This window comes from Pseudorca crassidens, chromosome 14 (assembly GCF_039906515.1).
Source record: "Pseudorca crassidens isolate mPseCra1 chromosome 14, mPseCra1.hap1, whole genome shotgun sequence".
NCBI lineage: Eukaryota > Metazoa > Chordata > Mammalia > Artiodactyla > Delphinidae > Pseudorca > Pseudorca crassidens.
In genome coordinates this window covers 52,077,142-52,101,316 of record NC_090309.1, presented here as the reverse complement: position 1 = coordinate 52,101,316, position 24,175 = coordinate 52,077,142, and the positions used below count along the sequence as shown (strand labels likewise).

The following is a 24,175-nucleotide window of genomic DNA, read 5'->3' as shown; positions in this document are numbered from 1 at the left end:
CTTTGCTTGATCAAGAACATAGTGGTGTGATTGATTTTCAGCACGACTGTGTGAGGAGCTCAGCTGACCAGCTCTGTAGTGAACCTGGTAAAAATTACAAAAACAAAGCAAACCAACCGAAGAAGAAAGAAAACTATTCAAAGCCTCTGGAAATGGTCCTAAGGGCAAAGAGCAAAGGAGGAAACATCTATTCAAGAAAATCTATGAAAATCTAGTTAAGAAAAGGCAAGAGTGTGTTACTTAAATCAAAACTACGGCCTCCCTCTCCCCTCCCACCTCAGAGAAGTGGAGACTCTACTCCAGAAGGCAAGAAGTCAAGAACACAGGGTTTCGTCTCTTCCCAGCTTCCAGGTGGAGGGCTTTCTTCCAGGAGAAGCAGGACTTCAGCATTTCTCATTCTGCCTCCAGCTGCGTGTTGCTGAGGCTGCATTCTGGGCAAGTGTGGTTGGGAAGTGGGAGCTCCTTTCTTTTTAACCAAGGCACACTTGTGCACCAGAGGCTCTATCTTGGGTATGGCCTGCTGAGAATATTGGAGATCCAAAACTCTTCCCAGGGCTCATGAGGTGGTGGTTCCAAGCCAAAAGAATCAAGCCAAGAACATCTCAGGTTGTTACTCTACCTTCCTTCAAGTGTTTAACTCCTGGAATGAGGGTCTCAGAGAGAAGTTTGCCTTTGAATCCACTCCTGGCTCCAGAGCCCTGGCTGAGATTTTGCCCGAAGTGAGAAGCAGACTGTGAAGTGCGTATCTGGTATTCTCTTCCCAAGGGAACTGATTTCATTTGCAGCAGAGGATGGAGAAATTTAAGCCTGAGAGCACTCTCAAGAACAGCAAAGGTATGGTAAAGGCAACTGGGATATTCATGGATCTAATAGATATATAACATAGGACAATTAGTTTACAGGAGAGAACCGGGGGAATAAGACAGCTGGAAGGAATCCCCCTGGGGTCAGAATGGATATCAAACATTGACCTCGTAAATGATTTAGTTGAAGGAGCCATAATTTGACTGGATTAGTTTATAGAGGAATTTGTGCCCTGGGAATTGTTGAAAGTAGTAGCATAATCTGCCTGCAAGTAGTAAAGTTTAACATCTGGGTGTGGTCAGGGAAAGAATGGAAGGGAGCCCTGCCAATACCTTGTCTTCCCAGGGTGACTGTGGGCATATTCAAAGCTGTGCCTTCTTGATAATCAACATCAAAGGCTTTCACTAAAATAATCTAGCTAGTAGTCACTAAACAACAAACAAACAAACAGCACTAATAAGTCATGGAGGTGGAACCAATACCCAGAATGCTACAATAGATTATCTGAAATGTTGTTTCCAGCAAAAAAACAAAAAGAAGAAAAAGAAAGAAAAAAAAAAAAACAAAAATCAAAGGGATACAAAGAAACAGGAAAATAAAACAGGCAACAGAAACTGCCTGTGAGAATAACCAGATGTCAGATTTAACAGAAATATATTTGAACATAGTCATTATGAATATGTTCACAGAAGTAAAGAAAAGCATGATTAAAGAAATAGAGGAAAATATGCTGACAATATTGCATTGAATAGAGAATATAAATAAAGAGATAGCAATTATTTTTAAAAATAAAATGAAATTTAAAAAAATCACGAGTGTCTCAAATCACAGTAGATTTGAACTTGCAGAAGAAAGAAATAGAAAAATTGAAAATAAACCAATAGTGATTATGCAAGCCAAAAACAGAAAAAAAGAATGAAGAAAAATGAAGAGAACCTCAGAGAAATATGGGACAAAATTGAGCACACCAATATGTGCATAATGGAAGTATCGGGGAGAGGAGAAAGAAAAAGGAGGAAAAAAATATTTGGAAAAATAATAGCTGAAAACCTCCTAGATTTATTGAAAACATCTAGTAAGCTCAATATTATTCCAGTAGAATATACACAAAGAGACCCATAAACAAACACAATACAGTAAAAATGCTGAAAATCAAAGACAAGGAGAAAATCTTGAAAGCAGCAAGAGAAGAATGACTCATTACTTACAAGGGACCGTCAACAAGGTTAACAGCTCACTTCTCATCAGAAACAATGGAGGCCAGAGGTGGAGCTGGGATAACATATTTATAGTGTTCAAAGAAAAAAAAAACCCTGTTAACCAAGAACACTATAACCAGAAACCCCATGTTTCAAAAATGAAGGCAAAATAAAGGTTTTCTAAGGTAAACAAAAGCTTAGAGAATTTGTTGCTATTAGACCTGCCTTATAAGAAATGTTAAAGGAAGTTTTTCAGGCTGAAACAAGTGACCCCTGATAGTAATTCAAATCCACACAAACAAAAAGCATTGGTAAAGGTAATTATGTAATTATAAAAGACTCTATAACTGCAAATTTTTTTCTTTTCTTCTCTTAATTGTTAAGGAGTAGAGCTATATAGGGGTAACATATTCCACACCATACAGCTTGCGCGCTCTCTCTCTCTCTCTTTCTCATTAACCTAGCTGATTCTGATAAGATGTATATGATAAACCTTAGAGCAACCACTAGAAAAACAAAATCTCAAAAATATAGTAAAAAGTCATTAAAAAATTTAAACGCTACATTAGAAAAGATTCACTTGATGTGAAAGAAAGTAGTAAATGAGGAATAGAGGAAGAAAAAAGACATGAGACATATAGAAAACAAAAAGTCAGATGTAAATAAAACCAAAGTCAGATGAAAACAAAAATGGTGAATGTAAATCCACCTATATCAGTAATAACATTAAATGTGAATGGATCAAACAATCCAGTCATAAGACAGAGATTAACAAACTAGACTAAAAATATGGTCTAGCCATATATTTTCTAAAGGACACACATTAAACTCAAAGGCACAAATAGATTCAAAGTAAAAGGATTGAAATAGTATATACATCATGCAAATAGCAGCCATAGGAAATCTGGAGTAGCTATACAAATACCAGCTATACTAATACCAGTCACAGGAAATCTGGAGTAGCTATACTAATATAAGAAAAAAGAGACTTTAAAACAAAACAGTGTTGCTAGATTTAAAGAGGAATATTTTATGAGGATAACAGTTTCTATCCATCAGGAAGATGTAACAGTTAAAAACATATATATATACCTAATAACAGAGCACCAATATATGTGAAGCAAAAACTGACAGAAATTAAGAAATAGGTTATTTGAAAATAAAAGTGGAAGACTTCAATACCCTGCTTTCAATAATAGAACAACTAGACAGAAGATCAACAAATATATAGGAGACTTGAACAATGCTATAAACCAACTAGATCTAACAGACATGTATAGAACCCTCAACCCAACAACAAGAGATTATACAGTCTTCTCAAGTACACATGGAACATTCTCCATACAACCAAGACAGTTTGGTACTGATACAAGGATAGATATATAGATCAATGGAACAGAATTTAGAGTCCAGAAATAAATTCACATCTCTATGGACAAATAATTTTCAACAAAGATGCCAAGACTATTCAGTAGGGGAAAAATAGTCTTTTCAACAAATGGTGTTGGGACAACTGGATAGCCACATGCAAAAAATGATGTTGGACAATTACTTGACATCATATACAAAAATTAAATCAAAATGGATCGAAGACCAACATGTAAGATCTAAAACTTTAAGTCTCAGAAGAAAACATAGAAATAAATTTTCGTGACCTTGGATTTGGCAAGGAATTCTTGGATATGAAACCAAAACCAAATATCACAACAACAAAAATTACACTGGATTTTATCAATATTAAAAACTTTGTGCTTCAAAGGACACCACCAAGAAGGTGAAAAGACCACCCACAGAATGGGACAAAATACTTGCAGATCATACATCTGATAAGGGACTTGTATCTAGAATGTACCACAAATTCTCACAACTCAGTAATAAAAAGATATTGTTAAAATGACCATACTACCCAAGGCAATCTACAGATTTAATGTAATCCCTATCAAAATACCAATGTCATTTTTTACAGAAGTAGAACAAATAGGTTAAAAATTTGTATGGAAACACAAAAGACTCCAAATAGCTAAAACAATCTTGAGAAAGAAGAGCAGAGCTGAAGGAATCATGTGCCCTGACTTCAGACTATACTACAAAGCTACAGTAATCAAAACAATATGATACTGGCACAAAAACAGACACATAGATCAATGGAACAGAATAGAGTCCAGAACTAAACCAACAAATTTGTGGCCAATTACTCTTCAACAAAGGAGTCAAGAATATACAATGGAGAAAAGACAATCTCTTCAGTAAGTGGTGCTGGGAAAACTGGACAGCTACATGTAAAACAAAGAATTAGAACATTCTCTAACACCATATACAAAAATAAACTCAAAACGGATTAAAGACCTAAATATAGGAGCAGAAACCATAAGACTCCGAGAGGAAAACATAGGCAGATAGGTTTATTCTTTAAAGAGAGTAGAATAGAGAGTTTCTGAACTGGAGATCACAGAGACCACTTATGGCTGCCGGATGCTGAGACCCCCCAGCCCTTCTCCCCAGCCATCAGAATGCTGGCAGTAGGGCTTCACTCTCCAGGTAGGAGCTTGGAAGAATCTTCTCCAGGGACTTTGCCCAGCCCAAGAGGCAAGACCTAGATATTGACACAGTGATTCCCCGACTCAGAGGCCCAGCCCCTCCTTTTATTTATACTTCTGTGGCTCTTGTTTTGTTTCTTCTTACCCTATAGCTCTGCTTCCAGAGCTACTTTGTAATTTTCCTATCTGGTTATCACAACTGTTTGTTCTCTTTCCTCTTGTGCCTAATATTTGTTTGGGGGAATCAGATGCCATTCTAAGACGGTATGTTCTTATTGAAGGAGCTCAGCCGATTTTCACAATCAGGGGCCTGATAAACAATGTTGCTACTGTGTGCAGGATTCCAGATGACCGCTTTGCTGTTCACCATAAATCTCATATTTGCTTTCATTGCCTTTCCAGTTTGTTTTCTAAATTAAAAGAGTGTTTCTTGTATTTTCTGCTGCACCCCACCCCCAATATATTTACTTATGGAAAGTCTACACTGCTTGCCCATAAAAGAAACACCAATTAAGTGAAGAAAGAAACACCATAAAGAAACACCAATTAAATTCGTTCCTGCCCTGAGCGGAAATTAGCCTTGGTGGGCATATGGCAGTGGAAGGGTTTGGGGCTGACTGTTGATACTTGCTCAGGCTGTGATCTGATGATGGAGAGTGATCATTTGTTTTTTTTGCATTCAATTTGTTTTTCTATTCTAAACATAGCCATGCAAAAACAGTTTGATATTTAGAAGGAAGAGAAATTGCTTATAAATTCTAGAGCATTCAAGAATTTATTAGTGGCCTGCTTATGCCAAGGTAGACGTTTTTAAGGTATATCATTTTCAGAAGAGACATCTGGGCTTTGTTAAGACTAACTCTGTCTGATTACCAGATTAGATGACGTTCAGCTGCTCTGAAGGGAAGCTGTCATACACTGTGCATTGACACATAAACTCCTTTTACCCACTGTCTCCCCAATATCACTTAATAGTGTTCACGGGCACAAGCAGCTTCGGGAAATTATGAGGGTAGCAAAGAAAACGGTGCAGCCTAAGCTTCCACTTTTGGTGCTGTTTTCCACCTTCTGTACCCTTCTCCTCTATCCCAACTCAAAGGACCCAGACCCTTGTATTTGCCCAATTTGAAAATTTCTAGTCAAATATTTGGACGTCTGCCAGTTAAGCCTTACCATAAATTTGCTGGTGTTCATTTGTCGTTCTGTTTTATTTGAGGGCTGTGTTTTCCTTGTAAAATAAAGATAGGAGTTTCTGACCTTTTAAAAAAATAAAGTGTCTGGAAGTGGCCCTGCACAGCTCCTGAAATCAACCCTAGGTGGTCAAAAGAGCAAATCTATCGTAGATGGGACAGGCAGGCACCCGTCTTCGCATCCATTTTTTCTCCAGCATCAGGCAGGCAGACGTCTCCTCATTGGCCTTCATTAGGCATCTGTTTCTTCCAACTCTCACAATCTATGATTTCAGATTGTACAAGGCAACTTGCAGTTAATTGTCAAATGAGTGGTTTTGACAGTGACCGTTCCGGGTTCTGAGGGGGATTTTTATTGTTGTGGGTAAAAGTGAGGAAAGGCATTATTGTCGTTTCTTGTTTGATACTCTTCTCTTTTAGCAGCTCCATGAGAACAGGCCCCGTGCCTCCCCTATTGATTCTTTTCTCCCAAGTGTCCAGTATAGTGCCTTGCACAAATATAATCAATAAATATTTGATGTTGAAAGAAAACTTCATGAAAAATGAGCATCTTACCTGGTCTCAAAAGCTGACTCTATTAGAGTAGGATTCATTTCAGGTTGGAGAAAATAATAGTATTTAGGTAGGGGAATATAAGGTATGTTTGGGAGCTGGGGATTAGGAAATAGTCCATAGAGCAAAGTGTAGAAAAGCTAGAAGCTGAGAGAGATGATAGGAGACTTAAATTTGAGGACAAAATATGGAGGAACTTAATGTCGAACTTATGACTTTGGACTTTTGTCCTGAATCTGGGCATTGGAGCCCACAGAGAAATTAAACCAGAGCCAGGACTTAGAGCAGAGGGTTGGGAGGGGAGAAGGCTGAAGGCATAGAGGCTGATTCAGAAGCTGTTACCCTGAGCTGATGAGTGAAGCAGAAGCACAAGCACAAGTACCTTGTCTTCTAGGGATGTGATCCTATCTTCTGAACCAAAACTTAGTAGACTTTCTTAGAAGGGACAGGATATTTTATCCTGGGGCCACTCCTGAAATCTAGTGCTCAAGGCTCTGGCTCTTCTTTTATTTTTTCAATGCCCTTGTATTCCAGGAGGTTCTGTATGAAATGTTCCATGACCTCCAGTCAGCCTTCGTTTATCTAGTTACAAAGTCATTTTTGGAGCTGGGATCACTCACAAAGTCTTCGTTTAAAACCCCAAACTGAAAGTAACCATAGAGAGGTGTCTGTGGGGAGGTTTTCCGTGTTGCATTTATAAAACTTAACAGAACTGTCTATTAAGCCTAAGAACCACATCCCCCTTCAAAATCCCACAACTGAAATACAGAAATTTAGGAATTACATACGTGTTGGACTCTGGAGGCCTAGAAAAAGCCTGTTGGTTTTGGGAAGTTTGATGCCTGAAGATGTTTGTAAAATCAAAGCATTTTAAAATTGAAAGAAACCTCAGCACTGTTTTACTTCCACCTTTCACCAATCTACTGATGAATTTTCTCTCCCATATCCTCAATTGATCTCTCTGATTCATTGAAACAGCTGAACTCTTAGGGTTCCTATTTCTTAGAAGTTTTCATCAATCTTAGCATCAAGGAGATACAAAAGTTGGCTCATGCTGTATGTATTCCAGATTTGTGAAAACAGGATTCTGTGATGGCTGTGTGTTGGCTCTAGCTGAAAAGAGAGCCAACTCTGGGAGAGGATATGAGAGAGAGTAGACGTTAGCCACTCCTGAGACTAAAACTATAATTGACTTCAGGTCTATGGCAAGGGTTTGGTTGCTTTACTCAAAAAGAGTTTTTGAACATCCCTTGAAGACTTTCAGATCAGTTGCCATATTCCATATGAAAGAACAAGGTAATGACATGTTCAGGTCAGAGACCCAAAACATGCCCAGAGATACTTCAGGGAGAGGTCAGATTAAGAAGAAACATCCAATTCTCATTATGATCATCAGATCCTAAGCAATTAAAAATAATTACTCTCTTTCCTAGGTGACCTTATGGGATATATAAGCTAGAATCTAGTCTAAATAAAGCTAAATTGGAGAGTTTAAATCTAACAGCTTAAAAATAAATAGCCCAATCAACCACAGTGACTGGATAACCCAATTAGTGGTTTTGGAGAAGGAAAATCAAACATTAAATGAATTTTCCATTTGCTGCCAAGATTTCCTGCTTCTGAAGCTTAGGCTTCTTTGGCAGAAGACTTGGGGGAAGAAGGACAGCACTGACCTTTAGGTAAGCAAGGGGATTTTATCATCACCAAGTAGTGCAGGTCTACACTATCAAACCCTTACTTTTCAATAGCTGAAATGACTCTGTAAATATAGCTCTTAGCCAATTCTCAGAGTAGATTTCATCTTCTACTTTAAAGAATTTATTTCCGCTGCAATATAATTTTTACTTTTCCCCTTTCAAGTTACTGCATTCTATAGCTGTTCCTTTTTCTGATTCCTCTGCAGGAAATATAAACCTTCCTTACCCCAGTCCAATTAAATTCCAAATGTTGGACATAGACATATCATTTCTCACTAAAGCAGGTGCAGGGTTTTGTTTTGAGAGGAAAGCTTATGTATGCATTAGCATGAAAACTGTGCTGTTTGTTTCTCTCAAAGAAATATCTAAACAAGACAGTAAGAGTCTCCAGATATGGGCACCCAGAGCAATCTGCACAGTGGGGTGTTTGGTTTTAATATCCAAGCAGACTACAATAATCAAAGCACATCTGGGAAACACAAGAAACCTAACATTCAGGCTTTGGAATTTGACCTTAATTGGCAAAAATTATATTTCTTTGAACATTTTTATCTGGTTTAAAGTGATTTTGTTTAGGTAATTTCACTCATCCTTTCAGTATGCTTTTTAGAAATAGAGAGACAGGTATTATTAAGTCAAGAGAACTGAGTGGCGTGCCTAAAATATAGAATATTCAGCTTTTAACTTAGTAGACTTTATTTCTAGTCTATGTATCTCTCTTTCTGAATAAACTAATGGATTCCAGAATGATATACAGGCATTTTAAAAAAAATAAACACATAAAAAAGCGAAGAAAACAAGGAAACTATCAAATCCTATAGTAGTTCACCACAGGGAGAGCAATAATCATCTTTTATAAGAATCTTTTCTTCGATACTGAGGAGCGGAGCAAATAAATAGATGCAATTCCCCCTTATTTATTGTACCATTTGTTCTACATGTAATCGAGGCCCCAGAAACTACATTGCATTGAGCCAGGCACAATAAGGAGCACAAAGGAAATTTTCACTTCAGTTGCGGAAATAAGATACATACGAAAAACTAAGGGCAAAGCAAGATTATGAAATGAACGGCACCGGGATTCAGATTAAATGAAAATGTAATAGTCAGGGAAGCAACCTTTGAGTAAGCTTATGATAAGTAGGTTGGATTTCAAGAGACAAAGAAGTAATTGAAGATTACATAAGCAAGTGGTATGACATAAACACCTCGGGACACAAACTGAGCTTGAGAGCAAGTCTTTATCAGCCTGGCGGAGTAGATGGTTCCTGTTGGTGAAAGGTGAGAGGTAAAGTCAGAAAGATGAGCCACGGAATGATTGTGAACTGGGGAATCATAACATGGTGGCAGTGGTGTTTAATGGAGAAGCCTAGAATGACGATGTTCAGGCTGGTTTGGAGAAGAGAGAGATTGGTAGCAAGGAGGTAGATTAGCACATAATTATTTAATCCAGGCTTTAGATGTTCAGATCCCAAGCAAAGAAGATGGCAAAGAAAAAAAAGAATTACTTCCTGTAGCAGTATGAAGGGAGTTTGTAAAACATTAGATGTGGGCAATTGGAAACATGAAACCTACATGATGAGGTGAATTGAATTATCAATATTCAACAAATGAAGAAGTCAACAGTGGCGTTAGTAGTTTTATAATCCATCCCTTTCTACACCTCTGAAAGAGTAACACCTAGTTCTGTTGTGGCTTTACTCTATAGTTCAGAACCATCTCCTTCATGAGGACACATGGTGGTCTTAAATAGTTGCTTGTCAGGCGTAAAGCAATGAAAATCAGCCAGAGGTCCACCTTTAGCTGTTATTGAGCACTGAACTGGGAGTCAGGGGATCTGGGCTGCAGTGCAGACTTTACAGGGAATCTGTACTGGTGGCTGGGGTTGGATAGACCAACTTCGAACCAGCCTTTCTCAAACTGTTCTCAGAATATTAATCCTGGAAGACGCTCTTAAAGAAAAAATTCCACAATTGAAATTGTTTGCAAGCATCAAAAAATCTATTTTCCTCTTGGAGATCACAGAACCTTATTGGCATAGCGAAAGGCTTTCCTTTTGGCGTAATACTGATAACATCCCTCCGAACGAAGGACCTTCTAAGGAAAGACTAAACTAGTTCCTATCTAAACAGTAGTCTATGGTTATGGGATATGGCTAGTGATCTAAACCAAAACAGCAAAACGAGGAATATATAGCAAAGGAAGAAAATAAAAGGGAAAAATATAATTAGATAATTAGAAGTAAGTGCTGGTCAGTTGAGATGGCAATGAGATACAGGAACTTGCTGTGAGGAGAGGGGTCAACACAGGCAGCCTATATAATATAATCTCAGTACAGATCTCCCTACGCCAAGAATGGCCATCAGTGGAGTCTTTTCTTCTAGTATTGTGGCCATCTGACCCCGCTGGAGAAAAAGATATCTGTATCCACACAGTCACTTAGACTTAAAATTTCAAGTTTTGAATGGGTGTTCACATTCTTCTTAGAAATTCTAACTCCAGGAAGAATTAAGCGTGATCAAAGGGGCCTTTCTAGATTCATTGACTGCCCCCAGGTAAAGCTGAGTTTCTAAGTTAAGTCTGAAATCAAAAACCCTTTGCCCATGGTCGGGATGAAACCTGCTCCTTGAGTTCTTGGAAAATACTGAAAGCCTAAAGGAACACATTTTCTTACTCGGAAAGTAAGGGAACGGAGAGGGAGAGCTCTGGCCACTGGGAGGAGGAGGAGATTATTCTTAAATCAGTGGGTTGCTGTAAACTATCTCAAAGTTATGAAGAGCTTTACATCCATTTTTCAAAGCATTCTCATTCCTATTGATTCATTTGATCATCCTGAATGCCCTCTGTGGTGTTTTTTTCTCTAGTATTTTACAGATGACGAAGGCAACAACAATCCCCCCCTCCCCTGCCACTTGCAAGGAATTGTGCTGGATGTTTTAATCCTCCATTTAATCCTCACAGCAACTCTGAAAAAGGTACACATTGCAATTTCCATGATACAGCCAAGAGCCCACGTGATAGAACAAAAAGCAGTGTCATAGTCTGGATTAGAACCCAGGTCTCTTGCGATCTAGAGTCCACACTCTTCCATCTCTGACTTGTCATAATCAATTAAAGGCCCACCTGTGACTATAACCTGAGAATTCCCTCCATTCCTGACCCTGCTCACCTAGTTGAGTACTTTATTCACGGTGCTATGTTGTCTCAGGCTGCCTAAACCCTACTGAAGCCAGAAATATTCAACCACTCTCAGCTATAGTCTAAATCGGAAGTGGGCATTCCACAGACTGCGGCTCACATCTGGCTACTCCCTGTTGTTCTATGCAGAATGAAAAAAATTCTCTCTTCTAGTAAAGAGATACCAGAAAGCAGACAGCCTAGCACAGAAGGGAGTTTTGGAGAGAGGAGTATCACCGTAAAATTAAGTCTCGTTAGAGGCTGTCTGCTTTAGCGACTGGTTGGTACTGCTTGGCCCATGGGGAAACATTGAAAAAAGAGAAGGGCCAGGAGAGGTAGAAATTGTGTGTGTGTGTTGGGGGGCCGTATCATTTAGCGTTCACCACCATCCGACTAAGCAGGTCGTATTAAACCCTCTAGAAGTTAGGAACCTGAGGCTCAAAAGAGGTTAAGTAATTGTTCAAAGTCGCTTAGGAATGGGTGACTTCTTACAGGAGCTCAGGTACACCGGCTCCCTCCTGTGTTTATGATCAAGTAAGAAAGCAGACTGTGCATAGGTGCGTTCCTCCTTATAATCGGGAGTAGCTGTCCATCTGAGGCGGTTCAGCCAGAACACGCAGTTGGTCACTTATTTTCCCTGCCGCTGCAGCTGCCTTTGGGTAGGAATGGAGGGCTTGTGATGTCAAGGGAAAAAGGAACAAGCAGAACCTAGTCGGTCTTGCGGCCGTTTGTCCCTGAATGAAAATCTGAAGTGCAGCACCATCGTGTTTGAGTGTAGGTAAGGTAATTGGTAAACAAAAAGGTGACCACCTTCTGCAGTAACATAAGAGTCATGCGTAGCTTTGGGGAACCAAGATTAAAACAGGCTTCCAGAATAGCAGCTTCTGTTTCAAATCCTTGGGATAAAACCACTGAGCAGATCTACAGTCTCTCAGCCACCACTTGCCAGTTCTCGGGGAAAATATCAATAGTAATTGGACAACTAAACAGTTCCGCTTTCCTCTTGCTCTAATGCAGTGGACATGGGACTTTAAGGGAAGGATAGTTGACTGTGAGGCGAAAGGCCTGCTTTCTAGTTTAGGCTCTGTCTCAACTCATGGTGAGAGTTTGGGCAATTCTCTTTACTCTCCAGACCCCGGATTCCTCCATTGCAAAGTAAAGAGATAGAGTGAAATGATGTCTAAGATCTTGTCCAATTCTTAGAGTCCGTCTACTTCCTATTAAAATAGTTCAGTAAAAATCTAAAGTTGGGAATCACACTTTCCCAGGGGTATGAAAGATTATCCTGTCTCTCTCCATCCCTCTCTGCCTCCTTTTCTCTTTTCTTTCTTCCTTTTTTCACACCCCTTCCCTCCCTTACAATTCCTTTTTCCCCAGGAAGCAGAGTCTCAGTTCAGGGATTACTTGCTGGTGCCTCCAAAGCAGTAGTGACTCTTGCCTTCTTGAATTCAGTGTCCTCAGGAAACACACCGCGCTTTCCACTTAAATCGAAGGCGTCTTTCTCCCTCCAACCCTAACTCTTCTAGGTTTCTGATTTTTCTTAGTTTTATTTTTCTGGTTTCACCAAAGAGTCTATGGCACCCAAGAGCAGAAGTGTTGAAAACAACGAAAAACTCTTCCCTTTGCATTTGGATTTGGGTCTCCGTGCTGCCCTTCCCCGACAATTCTAAGACAAAGTCTTACTACGATCCTTAGAGAACCGCAGGGCGGGAGTGTTGGGCCGGGGGAGTTTGTTTTATGTAAGCCTTTGGTCGGGGCCGAAATATTTTAGCCCAACAGTTATCAGTCCAATGTGAAAATAATAATAGCATGCAACACACAAATACCGGCCACGCTGTCGTTCCCACTGTCTCTGATACTCACAGTTCAACCGCATTCCTGGGGAGGTCGGAGGGAATCTCTGTCACCTTGCTCTCCTGGCAGAGGAGAACCCTGTTAGAGCAGTGGCAGATCCGATGATGACATCCTGCACCCAAGCTCAGGAATGTGAGCAAGGCCACCAGGAGCAAGGCCATGTTTATTTATCCATCCACCTGCTTTCTTCCTGCGTCTGCAGAGAAAAACCGGCACAGGTTTCAGAGGCTTCCCTTGTGAGAACAGATCTGCCTTGGGAGCTGGTAGGGTCACGTGACCCACCCAGGGATGCTTCCCCCCCACCCCGCCCTTCGGTCACTTCCAGACAAATAGCAAAATGCCTGTGTGCTAGCATTGATTTTAGGGGAAGCAAGATAAGTTACTCCCTTATCTTTCTTGATTGAGTTTATTACACCCTGACCCAAGGAAGATGGCAAATAGAACCTTGATGCGTGTCTGGAATAGTTTATATTAATTTGACTGTAGAAATGTCCTTCCTGGTCACTGTTTTTTTCTCAAACCAGTGACATGACTGGTCACCGACTTTGACTTTCTCCAAAAAAGACACAGTCTGGAATGTGAAACATCACTAAGAGTGTCACTGGGTGAAGGGCAGGGACCTGTTTCTAGTCTTGGCCTCAGCGTCTTCCTCCAGTCCACTTGATATAAAACCAGAACTTCTGGGTTGTACTCATTGATCCTCTTCCTTGCTGGAATTATTAACCAAAAATGGTGTTGCTCAGAAGACAGGCAGTGGGTTAGTGAGCCCCAGGCAGATTGTGTTAGGTAGAAGGCACTTCTGAGAGGGGAGTCCACAGAGATAACTGACTCCTCTGAGCGACCTATGGAATGGGCTGTGTTTTCAGTGGGGTTTAGTAGATGCCAGCTGTCCACTCTCTATGGCATAGCCTTTCTGGCTTCTCTCATTTCGAGGCTCTGAAGATTGCCTTTGCCTTTTGGAAGCTGGCACAAATGAGTTTATTTAATCTATGCTTTTAACTTAGTTTTACATGTTCTCTGTAGGTGACGATCGTGGCGCTTTTGTTGACACTCGCCATCAAGGAGATGGCGAGGATCTCAGGAACGTTTGGCCACACTGTCAGTAAAGGGGCCTTCAACTTTCAACTCCAGAACCTATGAAGTTTAAAAGGCGGAATATTCTCTGAGATCCTGCCTGAAGCTTATTACTTGCTAAAATTAGCTTCAACACTATCTTTAAGTAATTAGTTGCATAAAATTGAGTTATGTGAAAATGCTAAGCAGTATATATTGATCCCACTCCTTTCTTCCTCTCTACTAGCTCGTCAAGGAATAATGACATATGATGAATGGATTAAATAATCATTAAGGGAAAAACAGAAGCAAGTGACTTTTAGGGTGAAGTTGTTCCCTGGCTTCTTCTGGGAGCAACTGATTCATTCTAACTCCAGAACTGGAAGGTCAAGGCAGTATCTATATAGACTCTATATGCCAGCAGTTTTGGCTAACATGAACAGTTAAATTATTTCATTCACCAATTGATGCATGGAGTCATAGTCTTTCAGATGTGGAAGGGTCTTAATTCAATAAATTAACTAAGGCTTAAGTTTACTTTAAAATATCCACATTGATGTAAAGGGGTTGACTTACCTCTGTTTGAATAACTCCACTGACCAAAAAACTCATTACCAGTTGAACTTCTCACCCATACACCTACCCCACAAATCCCCACTGAGATGTTGGAGAGCTCTAGTTATAACTAAATTAGTCCTCATATAACGAGCATAAATTTGAGCATAAATGAGTTATACATTTTTTAACTGAGATTTTGATTTTAAAACTATGTCCTCTTCACAGTTGACAGATGACATATATAAGGTAAATGTAAATTATTAAGCAAGATAGTAGAACAGTTGTAGACTGAAGAAGTAGATGCCACCGACATTGCATCTATGTAGTTGTCTCTCCTTTACCCCTCTCATGTTCCTATGCCTAGAAGTGACCCTTAATCTGAATTTTGTGTTTATTATTCCTTTGTTTTTTGAAATTAATTTTATTACCAAAGTATGCATCTCCAAACATTATATTGCTTAATTTTGCTTGTTTTTGAGTTTTATACAAATTGTATTACTCTTAACTAGTTTTTGGTTACTTGCTATCTTACACTATGACATTTTAAAGGACCTTCCATATTTCTATATGTAGCTATAGTTTGTAAAATTTCACTACTGCGTAATATTCCATTATATAAATATACTACCATTTATGTTTTCATTCTCCTGTGATCTGTCTTTATTCTGAGGCCATAAAAATATTCTCCTGTGTTTTCTTCTAAAACTTGTATAGTTTTACTCTGCACATTTAAGTCTTTAATTTATTAGGTATTAATATTTATGTGTGGTACGTGTCAGGAACCCAATTTCAGTATTATTCAATGGCATATGGTTTTTATCCACATGGATAAACAATTTTCCCAGAACCGCTTTTTGAATAGACCCTCTTTTTTTTCTTTCATTTGTAAAATTATCACATCTCAAGTAACTACTATTTTGCATAGGTTTGCATTTAAGCTCTTTTATATATAGACCATCATCCTTTTTACATGCACCAATGCTATACTGTCTTAATTACTAGAACTTTAAAATCGTCTTGACATGTGGTAAGAAAATTTCTTCTTTTCTAATTCCTTCCTTCCTCCTTCTTCCCTCTCCCTCTCCTTCCCTCCTTCTTCCCTCTCCCTCTCCTTCCCTCCCCTCTCCCTCCCTCATTCTCTCTTCCTTCTCTCTGTCTCTTTCTCTCTCTCTCTCTTCCTTTCTTTTTCTTCTCTGGTTGGGATACCCAGTGCAATGATGAGTAGAAGTTATGATGAGCATTCTTGTCATGTTCCTGATTTTAGAGAAAATGTTTTCTAATTTTTCACCTTTAAAATGATATTTGTTATAGGCTTTTGATGCCTACTAGGTTAGATTCTATCAGGTTAAAGATTGTAGAAAAGTTTTCTAAGAAATTTTTTCTTACCATGAATAGAAATGAATATCATCAAATGCCTTTTCTGCATTTGTTTTACCCCTAACCTATTAATTTGCTGAGTTACAATGATAATTTTATACTATTAAACTCCTCATATTCCTAGGATTAACAGACTTCATTAAAAGTTACTGTTATTTTATACGCCAAGAGATTTGACTTCCAGTATTTTATTTACAATTTTGGCATCTGTGTTCATAAGCAATTTGTAATTTAGTAATGAGTAATGTAGTTTCTAATTTTCCTTTCTGTTGTTGTCCTTATACGGTTTGGTATCATGGATGTATTTACCTCACAGACTGAGTTGGGCCATAATCCCTCTTATTTTGCTCTTAGGAAAAAACTGTTTCAGATTAGAATAATCTATTCCTTGAAAGTATGGATTTACTTGCCTGTAAACCATCCAAGCCTGGTCTTATGGTGTGTGTGTGTGTGTGTGTGTGTGTGTGTGTGTGTGTGTGTAGATTTAAAAATATTCGTTCAACTTCTTTAGTTGTTATTGGGCTATTCAAGCTTCCTATTTCTTAAATTTTACACTATAAGTTTTCTAGGAATTTTCCATTTCATTCAAGTTTTAAAATGTATTGTGATCAAGGTTTTTAGTATTCTCTTTTTGAATCTTTCAAAAACTATTCCTAGTGTTCTTTATTTCTGTCCATTTTCTTCGTATTAGCCAACCTTGCCAAATTTTTTTCTATTAATTGTCCTCTCACGGACTGACTTCTGCCTTTGCCAGTCATATTCTATCTTTATTTTCCTTTTCCACAGTTTTTCCTATTGTTTTCTCATCTGTTTTCTTTTTTGCTCTTTTTTTTTTAACCTCTTATTTGGATGTCAGTTCATTTGTTTTTCAGCCCTTCCTCCTTTCTAATATATATATGTATACTTACATGTAAGTATATATATATATATACACACACATACTTAATCTGTAAATTTCCCTGTAGTCTTTGCCTTAGCTCTATCCCATAAATATTGATGAGTAAATTTTTCATTATAGCTAAGTCCTAAGTATTCCTCAATTTTCCATTATGATTTCTTCTTTAACTCCCAAATAATTGAGATGTACAGTTTTGAAATCTACAAAATACAGATATTTAAATGTATCTGTTCGTTATTGACCTCTAATTCAAATTGCATAATGATCAGAGAATGTGCTATTGATTTTCCCCCAAATATGTTGATATGTGTTTTATGGCTTAGTACGGTTCAATTTTGTAAATATTCAATGTGAGCTTGAGAAGGATCTCTGTTTACCTGTGACATTCTCTATTTACCTGTGCCAGGCTCTATATTTGTCCCATAAACCCAGTATATTATTATTTTCCTAAAATTGTCTATATATCAATATTTACTAACATTTTAAGTTTTAATTAAACTAATGAAGGGATTTCTGTTGAAATTTCACATGGTCAGAATGACACAAGTTGTCCCTATATTTTTCTTCACATATAAATGATACTTGGGGCATACATCTTTAGAATGGAATATATACATGGTGAATTAAACCTTCTCTAATTTTGTAGCATCTTACTGTACACATGGTATTGTCTTTTATCTTAAAATCTATCTGTCCGATATTAGCATAGAGATACCACCTTTTCATTTGATAAATATTTTTCTAGTATAATTTTTTCTACCTTTGTGCTTTCAACCTTTCTGTGTCTTTATGTTTTAGGCATGTCTTTTATAACCACTGGTAGAATTTTATAACCACTTAGCTGAATTTTTTTTAATACATTCTTACAATCTCTTTTAACAGATGACCTTAATAATTTACATTTATTCTGATTATTGATCCATATGGATGCTTTTTTCTGGCCATGCAGCTTGCTTTCTACTTTGTTCTAATTTTACATGCTCCATTTTTTCCCCTTTTTTGTCTTTTATTTGTTGAATCTTGTGTGTTTGTCTCTTTTATTGCTTTGTTTTGTTTTCTTATTCTATTTTGTTCTGTCTACCATTTTGGATGTTATAGACTCTCCTTATTAATTTTAATGGTTACTCTGAAATTTTTACCTCATACTTTAGCTTATGCCTTTTATTTAAAAAGTTTAATTTTATCAGTATTTAAAATCCCTTCCTGAAAGATGCATGGACTTTAAATTTTTAAGCCTACTCACTGGCTAGACAAAATGTATTTTTTTGCTGTCCAATATTTTAGTTCTGTCATTATTATATATCTTCATTATTTTATACGTTCAATATTTGCTTAGATTCTCTGCCACTTTGGACATGTTAATGGATCTCCAAGGAGTTTGTATTCTCATTTTCCTTTATCAATACTGCATTGGAAAGCTTTGAGAAGCTTTGCTTATGACCAAATATAATCTCTTTCCAAAGATAAGCCTCAAAATAATGGAAGACAGCTATTTTCAGGGAAATGCTGGTAAATGTTTAACAATCAGCCTTCCAGGGAAAAAAGTCCTTGTTTATAGTGTTTGTTAATTTCCACGGTGTAAATTCTCCTGCCATAGCTTATATCAAGCTACCAATGTGATGTCAACCAGCTTGCTAAATTCCTCAGCATTTGTCTATCTGCTCTTATGAGTTGGTAAGAGCTGGTTCTAGCACATCACTGGCTATTTTGTACCTCTTGAATCATCTTTTTACTTGTTTAGATGATCCCCGATTCCTTCAAGCCATTCCTTACCTGACATAGCTTTGAGTGTGTGATAGTTTATCTGGATCTTCACTTTAGAATCATCTCCAACATGGGTTGCTGTATCTCAGGGGCCGAAGCCTAGAGTGTTGTTTGGGGTTGTTTAACATCATCATGAGTTCTGTGAGCTTTATGAGTCTGGCTGGATGGGAAGTGTTGTAGGATGTGCATATATAGACATACTCTCAGAAGCAGCTATTTGGAATTGTGGTCTTCTCAAATGATCGGAGAATTGGGCATAGCCATTGTGGCAGCAATGTTTGGCTCTGATATTGGATACTGAAGGGAAAAACTCTTCTCTAACATAAAAGGGAATCTAATACATGGAAAATGAGGCTCTAAATGAGCTTACCAGGACATTAGTGGTGATAAACCTGAATTAAATGCCTTATTTCTGAGTGTTTAGTCCTGAAAAATTATGTGGGATACAGATCTTTTTCTTCCCCTGTATATCTCCCACCAAACCCTCATCATTCTTTTTATCCTGTCATTAGCTTCCCTTGCCTTTTCTTTTACTTATTCTATTTCGAGAAGAGCTTTCTTTGGAGGTCATTTGCCAGTTCTTCCTTGCATCAGCGGACACCTTGTATTCGGCACTGCCATCAGGTTGCTCAGATTTCCCTGTAGGTTTCTGAGAGATTAAGAACAATGCAAGCATCAGGTGATGATGATTATGATTATGGCTGTCGTCTTAAGAATGTGTTCTTAGGAATCTATCTCTTAGGAAATCAGGGTCCCTTTTAGCTTCCTGATTTCATAAGTTAAAGTTTGTCAGATCACAGAGATCTTGAATCTCAGAGATGAGGTAGCCTGTGTGCACCATTGGAATGGAGGACTAAATGCAGTTTCTTCTGGCGGCTTTTATTCTGTGGACTCTGATGGTCTCACACAACTATGTGCAATTCTTCACCCAGGAAAGTTTGTCACAGGTTGGAAATTTGAAGTGGCTTATAAATCTGAAAAATTAATTTCCAAACCAATTTTCTTTTCATTTCACGGTAGTCGTGTAAAGATAGGGTCTCTGGGGTCACTGGGAGAACATGTGTGTGTCTGCTGATTGGGCAGAAAGCTGTCCTATTGATGGAGATAACTTCTGTTGCAATCTATTGGTCATGCCAAGTCACAAGGCTAGATCAGATTCAAGGGCTGGGAAACAGACTCCACCTTGGTGAGAGGAACACAAAGGTACGTGGCAAAGTGGCGTGCACACACAGGGGGAAATAATTGCAGCCACTTCTGCCAATATTTACTGCAGGTATCTAAGCATTTAGAGAGGACATCATTGTTTATGCTAGGTAACTTCTGCTTCTTCTTTCCTTAATGTTTTCCAAAGTACCAGTTAGGCCAACTAATAGAGATACTGACAATGATAATGTTGAAGATTCATTTTCAGCCTTTAGTAGTTTGTTCAATTATTAACTAACCATGTTGCTACCCCAAGAAAGACAATAATGTAAGCTGGTCGTTTTAACACTATGATGTTTTCAAATGACCAAAGATATTTATTTTCCATTCAGAAATTTGTATTTGGTAGGTTTGTATTTATTTAAAAAAACTAAATTCCTTTTCTCCTTTTATACATTGTTATACTGTAATTTCAGTTGTTCATGTGAATCTAATGTAGACTTGCTATAATATTAGTGGCCTTAGTGAAGTATACTATGAGACTTATGGCAGGAATAAAAATTCCTTGTGATATGACAAGAGCATAAAGGTATCATTTGTGAATATGCAGTAAAACATGATAATCTTTGGACATGAAGTCTTTCAAGTAGCAGCCTTGAATCCACTTTATTATTTAAGATTATTTTATAATCTTAATTACAGTTCCCATTACACTTATTTTTTTATACATTAAGCTTTATTTATTGACATTTTATTGTTGTATCATATAATTTCTAATAAGAATTAGATGGGATTATGTAAACCTGGTAGGGCATTACATAGGAGCCTAGCACACCAGCCCACCAGTCATACCTGGCATGTTTTCATATTGAGACAGACAGTCATTTAGGCTGTAATTTTAATGAACCCTCTTGGGTTGAGCAGTGCACGACCTGTACAGCTGCACCTGACGGTCCTACACCAGGGAATCAGGATGGGTACCAGTGATTAGTGCTTGACCCGGTGACGGCAAGTTTATTGGACAGTAGCAGTGGAGGCTGAGGAGAAGCACTTTGACAAAATACTCAGAGTGCTGGGGTGGTGGTCCAGAGGAGCATCCTTTAGGACATCACACAACTGATCATCTGCATTACCTATTCCTAAGGTCAAGAAAGGAAGAAGCAGTGCACTGGAGTTGGGAGACCTGGGCTCTGTCCATAACTCTGTCACTCCTGTGGCATCCCTGGAGATTTTTAATCATCTGCAAGTCAGTTTCTTCTCCTCCAACATGTGAGTGTAAACACTTAACCTACAGGGCTGTTGTGAAGACAGCCTGGGATTCACATGTGAAAGCACTGTGACAGAGCCTGGTGTCAATGTGTGCTATTCTTCTTGTGGCTGTTGTGATGAAAAGGAAAGGTAAGCAGCTCATCACTGGAGGAGAGAATCTTTTTCATGACGACTTTCCATTTGGTTTATGTGGTGAGGTGGTAGGCGAACAACTTTGGCCGCATGATTGTTTAACTCTGTGTGCCCCTCACCTTGTCCGAGCCAGTCATCACCATTACTCCAGGGGCAACACCGACCTTCACGGACCCTTGTCTCCCCTTCTTGGACCCTTTCTCCCACTCAGGACTTGGGGAGTTCAAGGCCAACCTGTTGTGGGCAGAGAGATGATGTAACCTCCCAACGGGTCCTTGACTGATTGGGTAACAAACGAAGTATACGGTCAAAACAAAAATGTTACAGTGAAGACTAATGATAGGTGAAGGGGAGGCCTGTTTGTAAGCCTGATGGCCAGTTGGTGCCACTTTTGAACAAACAAAGCGGAGTTTGAAATTCTTGCATTAGTTTAATGTCTCATAGGTGTGGAATGTCTCAGGCTCTTTTAAAAACACAATGGGGAGAATGCAAATCACACCTTAGTCATTGCAAATGATCTTTGGTCCAGTGTTTTGACCCCCAACATTTCTAGGCTTCAGAGTAAGTTGAAATTGAAAGGGAGCATGCTTGGGAATTGGGGTGCACTGATATAAGGGTCAGATGCATCGTATGTTCCGACACCAGGCAGGGGCTGGTGGAAAGCAGGGTAGTGACTGCATCTAGTCACTGGTTTGATCCTGGGAAGTTTCATGAAAAATTCAAGGGCAATGAATGTTTTCAGGAGTGGTTGTAGTGAAGCCATTATTAATATAAATCTACACCTGGTATCTTCCAAAAATTTAGCCCTAGGAATTGGTGCGTACCAAAGTCTAGGATCCTGCCCCTTGCCTCGAGGAGCTTAAACGTTTGGTTATGACAACGTGACTATACAACGTATGATGTTCTTTACTTCACAGGAATATCACCAAGAATTAAAGTATTGCCTTATACCTAATTACAAACTATGTAGGCTGCAGTGCTCCAGGAAACACTGATTTTGAACTGAGTCTCCGTAGCTCTGAAGATAAATAGTTTTGACAGTTTTCTGACTTAGCTGTTTCCTGCACCCACTTAGACCTCTCCACCAAACATCCAGTTAAACAAAATATTTTAAATATGAATATATACATATATATGCAGTATATAGACATATTCAAAAGAATGGCATGGCAGAGTAGGGTCGCTGTTTATGAAAGCATAAGTGTCAGTTGCCAGCAACACAGCGTTGCAGGCTAAACTCCCAGGGTCTATTTTCTGTTTCTGTTCTTTGGAATGAAGAAAAGTAATACTGACATTCCATTATTTATGGGCATGGTTAAAGAAAAGAGAAGCAGTGAAATTTCACTGCTTTCAGAGGCTAGTTTATTTTGATTCCACATAGGGCCCTGGGCCTTTGCCTCACAATGATGTCCCTTTCCCTGTCGATACCTCAGCAACCCTGGTGCTGTGATGTCTCAGTGCCCTCTAGGGTAAGGGAAAGAGCTGGCAGAACCTAGCCATCAGTATTCCCTGGGCTTGGGAGGCAGCTGGTCAATGGATCAGGAGCGTGTGGAAGGCCTGCTTTGTGTCTTGCACTCTGGAACCTTGGGTGCTGTGAGCGAAGCTGAGGCAGAAAACGGAGACTCTGTTCTCAGGGGATTTGCTGATGCACAGGACTGACGGGAGCTGGGCCTGTAAAAATAGGGTCCCATGTACATAAGATGTGCAGAATGCAGAGCACAGCTTATGTTTATTTTGTGCTAACTTTGCACTAGACCCCAGGCTAAATACTGGCATAATCTCTGGTCCTTCTACCAACGCTACAAGGCAGCTCTGATTATTCTCATTTTGTGGGTGGAAAAACTGAGGCTTAGAAAGGTTAAGTGTGTCTGCCCTGGGTCACACGGCTGGCGACTGATAAGCCTAGAATTGGAATATGAATGGTATCCCTCTGAAGTCAGAGCACCTCTGCTTAGGTGCAGCAGGGCCTTGGAAAGCAAGGCAGCCTGGGAGGGGGGGCCGGAAGCAGCAGGCTGGGGATGGTTGGCAGGCAGGCTGACTGACACAGTGACTTCTGCTGGGCTGTGCTCAGCCACCTTCCAGGGAAGAGGAACCCCTCCCTCTGTTGCTCCTTGGTGACCCTGGAAGGCAGTGGACCCTCATTTGTTTCTGCGGGATAGCCCTGCTGAATCATTCCAACCACGCTGTGGCCAACTTACCTACTACCTTCATGTTCTATTTTTATGTTTGTGGCTCTCAGCAGGAAATAGCTCAGCTTTAATGGCAGCTTTTAGAGTGAGGTTTTTAGAGAACCCATTTAATTTATCATGTAAACTAGGACAATTTTGAGAGTGAAAGGGAAATCTGCTAGTAATTATGCCAGGGCTATCCTGGGCACCCAAGGCTATGGTCACCCTACCGATATTGGACCAAAGGATGGAGCTACCATGGAAATAAGATCTACATTATTCAGACAAGAACATCTTTAGAATAGGGAGCAGCGAAACGGAAGTAAGCTTCTTCTACTACAGCAGTTTTATCTTCTGTCTGATGTTAGGGCATGAATTAGGACAACTTAAGTCCCTCAACCTTCACCCACCTCGGAAAAGGCCAAGGCAGCTCTGATTTACCATGTCAGAGTGACATTGTTATGTGGAGACCTCGTGCTTACTGCCAAACTTAATGAATCTGGACTGTTCTAACTTACAGGAGTTAAAGAACTTCTTATTCTTGAAGATCTTTGAACATTTTTGCTTACAATTTATAAATTGGACTATAGCAAGGCACGCTGGGGTTTCCCTTAATAGGTCAGCTAACCAAAGGCATTGCAAGAATCTGGAAAATGTCACATATTGCTGGTCCGGGACTCCAAAAGAGGGGAGATAAGGAGTGGAGAGGAGGAGAGGGAGGGAAGAAAGGAGGAAGGAAGGGAGGGAGGACGGACTAGATGGCTTTAAGCCAAAAAAATCCAGGAACATCTTGTGACAGTGGA

At 39.2% G+C, this 24,175-nt stretch overlaps 1 protein-coding gene across 2 annotated transcripts in view; it reads right to left on the bottom strand.

The window, feature by feature from the left end:
- Nucleotides 1–13,171, bottom strand: part of FSHR (follicle stimulating hormone receptor) — a 162,221-nt gene extending 149,050 nt beyond the window's left edge. For both annotated transcript variants that reach the window (XM_067703912.1, XM_067703913.1), the window contains exon 1: nucleotides 13,020–13,171. In XM_067703912.1, coding sequence (XP_067560013.1) covers nucleotides 13,020–13,171 — 152 coding nt within the window. The remainder of the gene's footprint in view (nucleotides 1–13,019) is intronic.
- Between the last annotated feature and the right edge of the window lie 11,004 nt (nucleotides 13,172–24,175).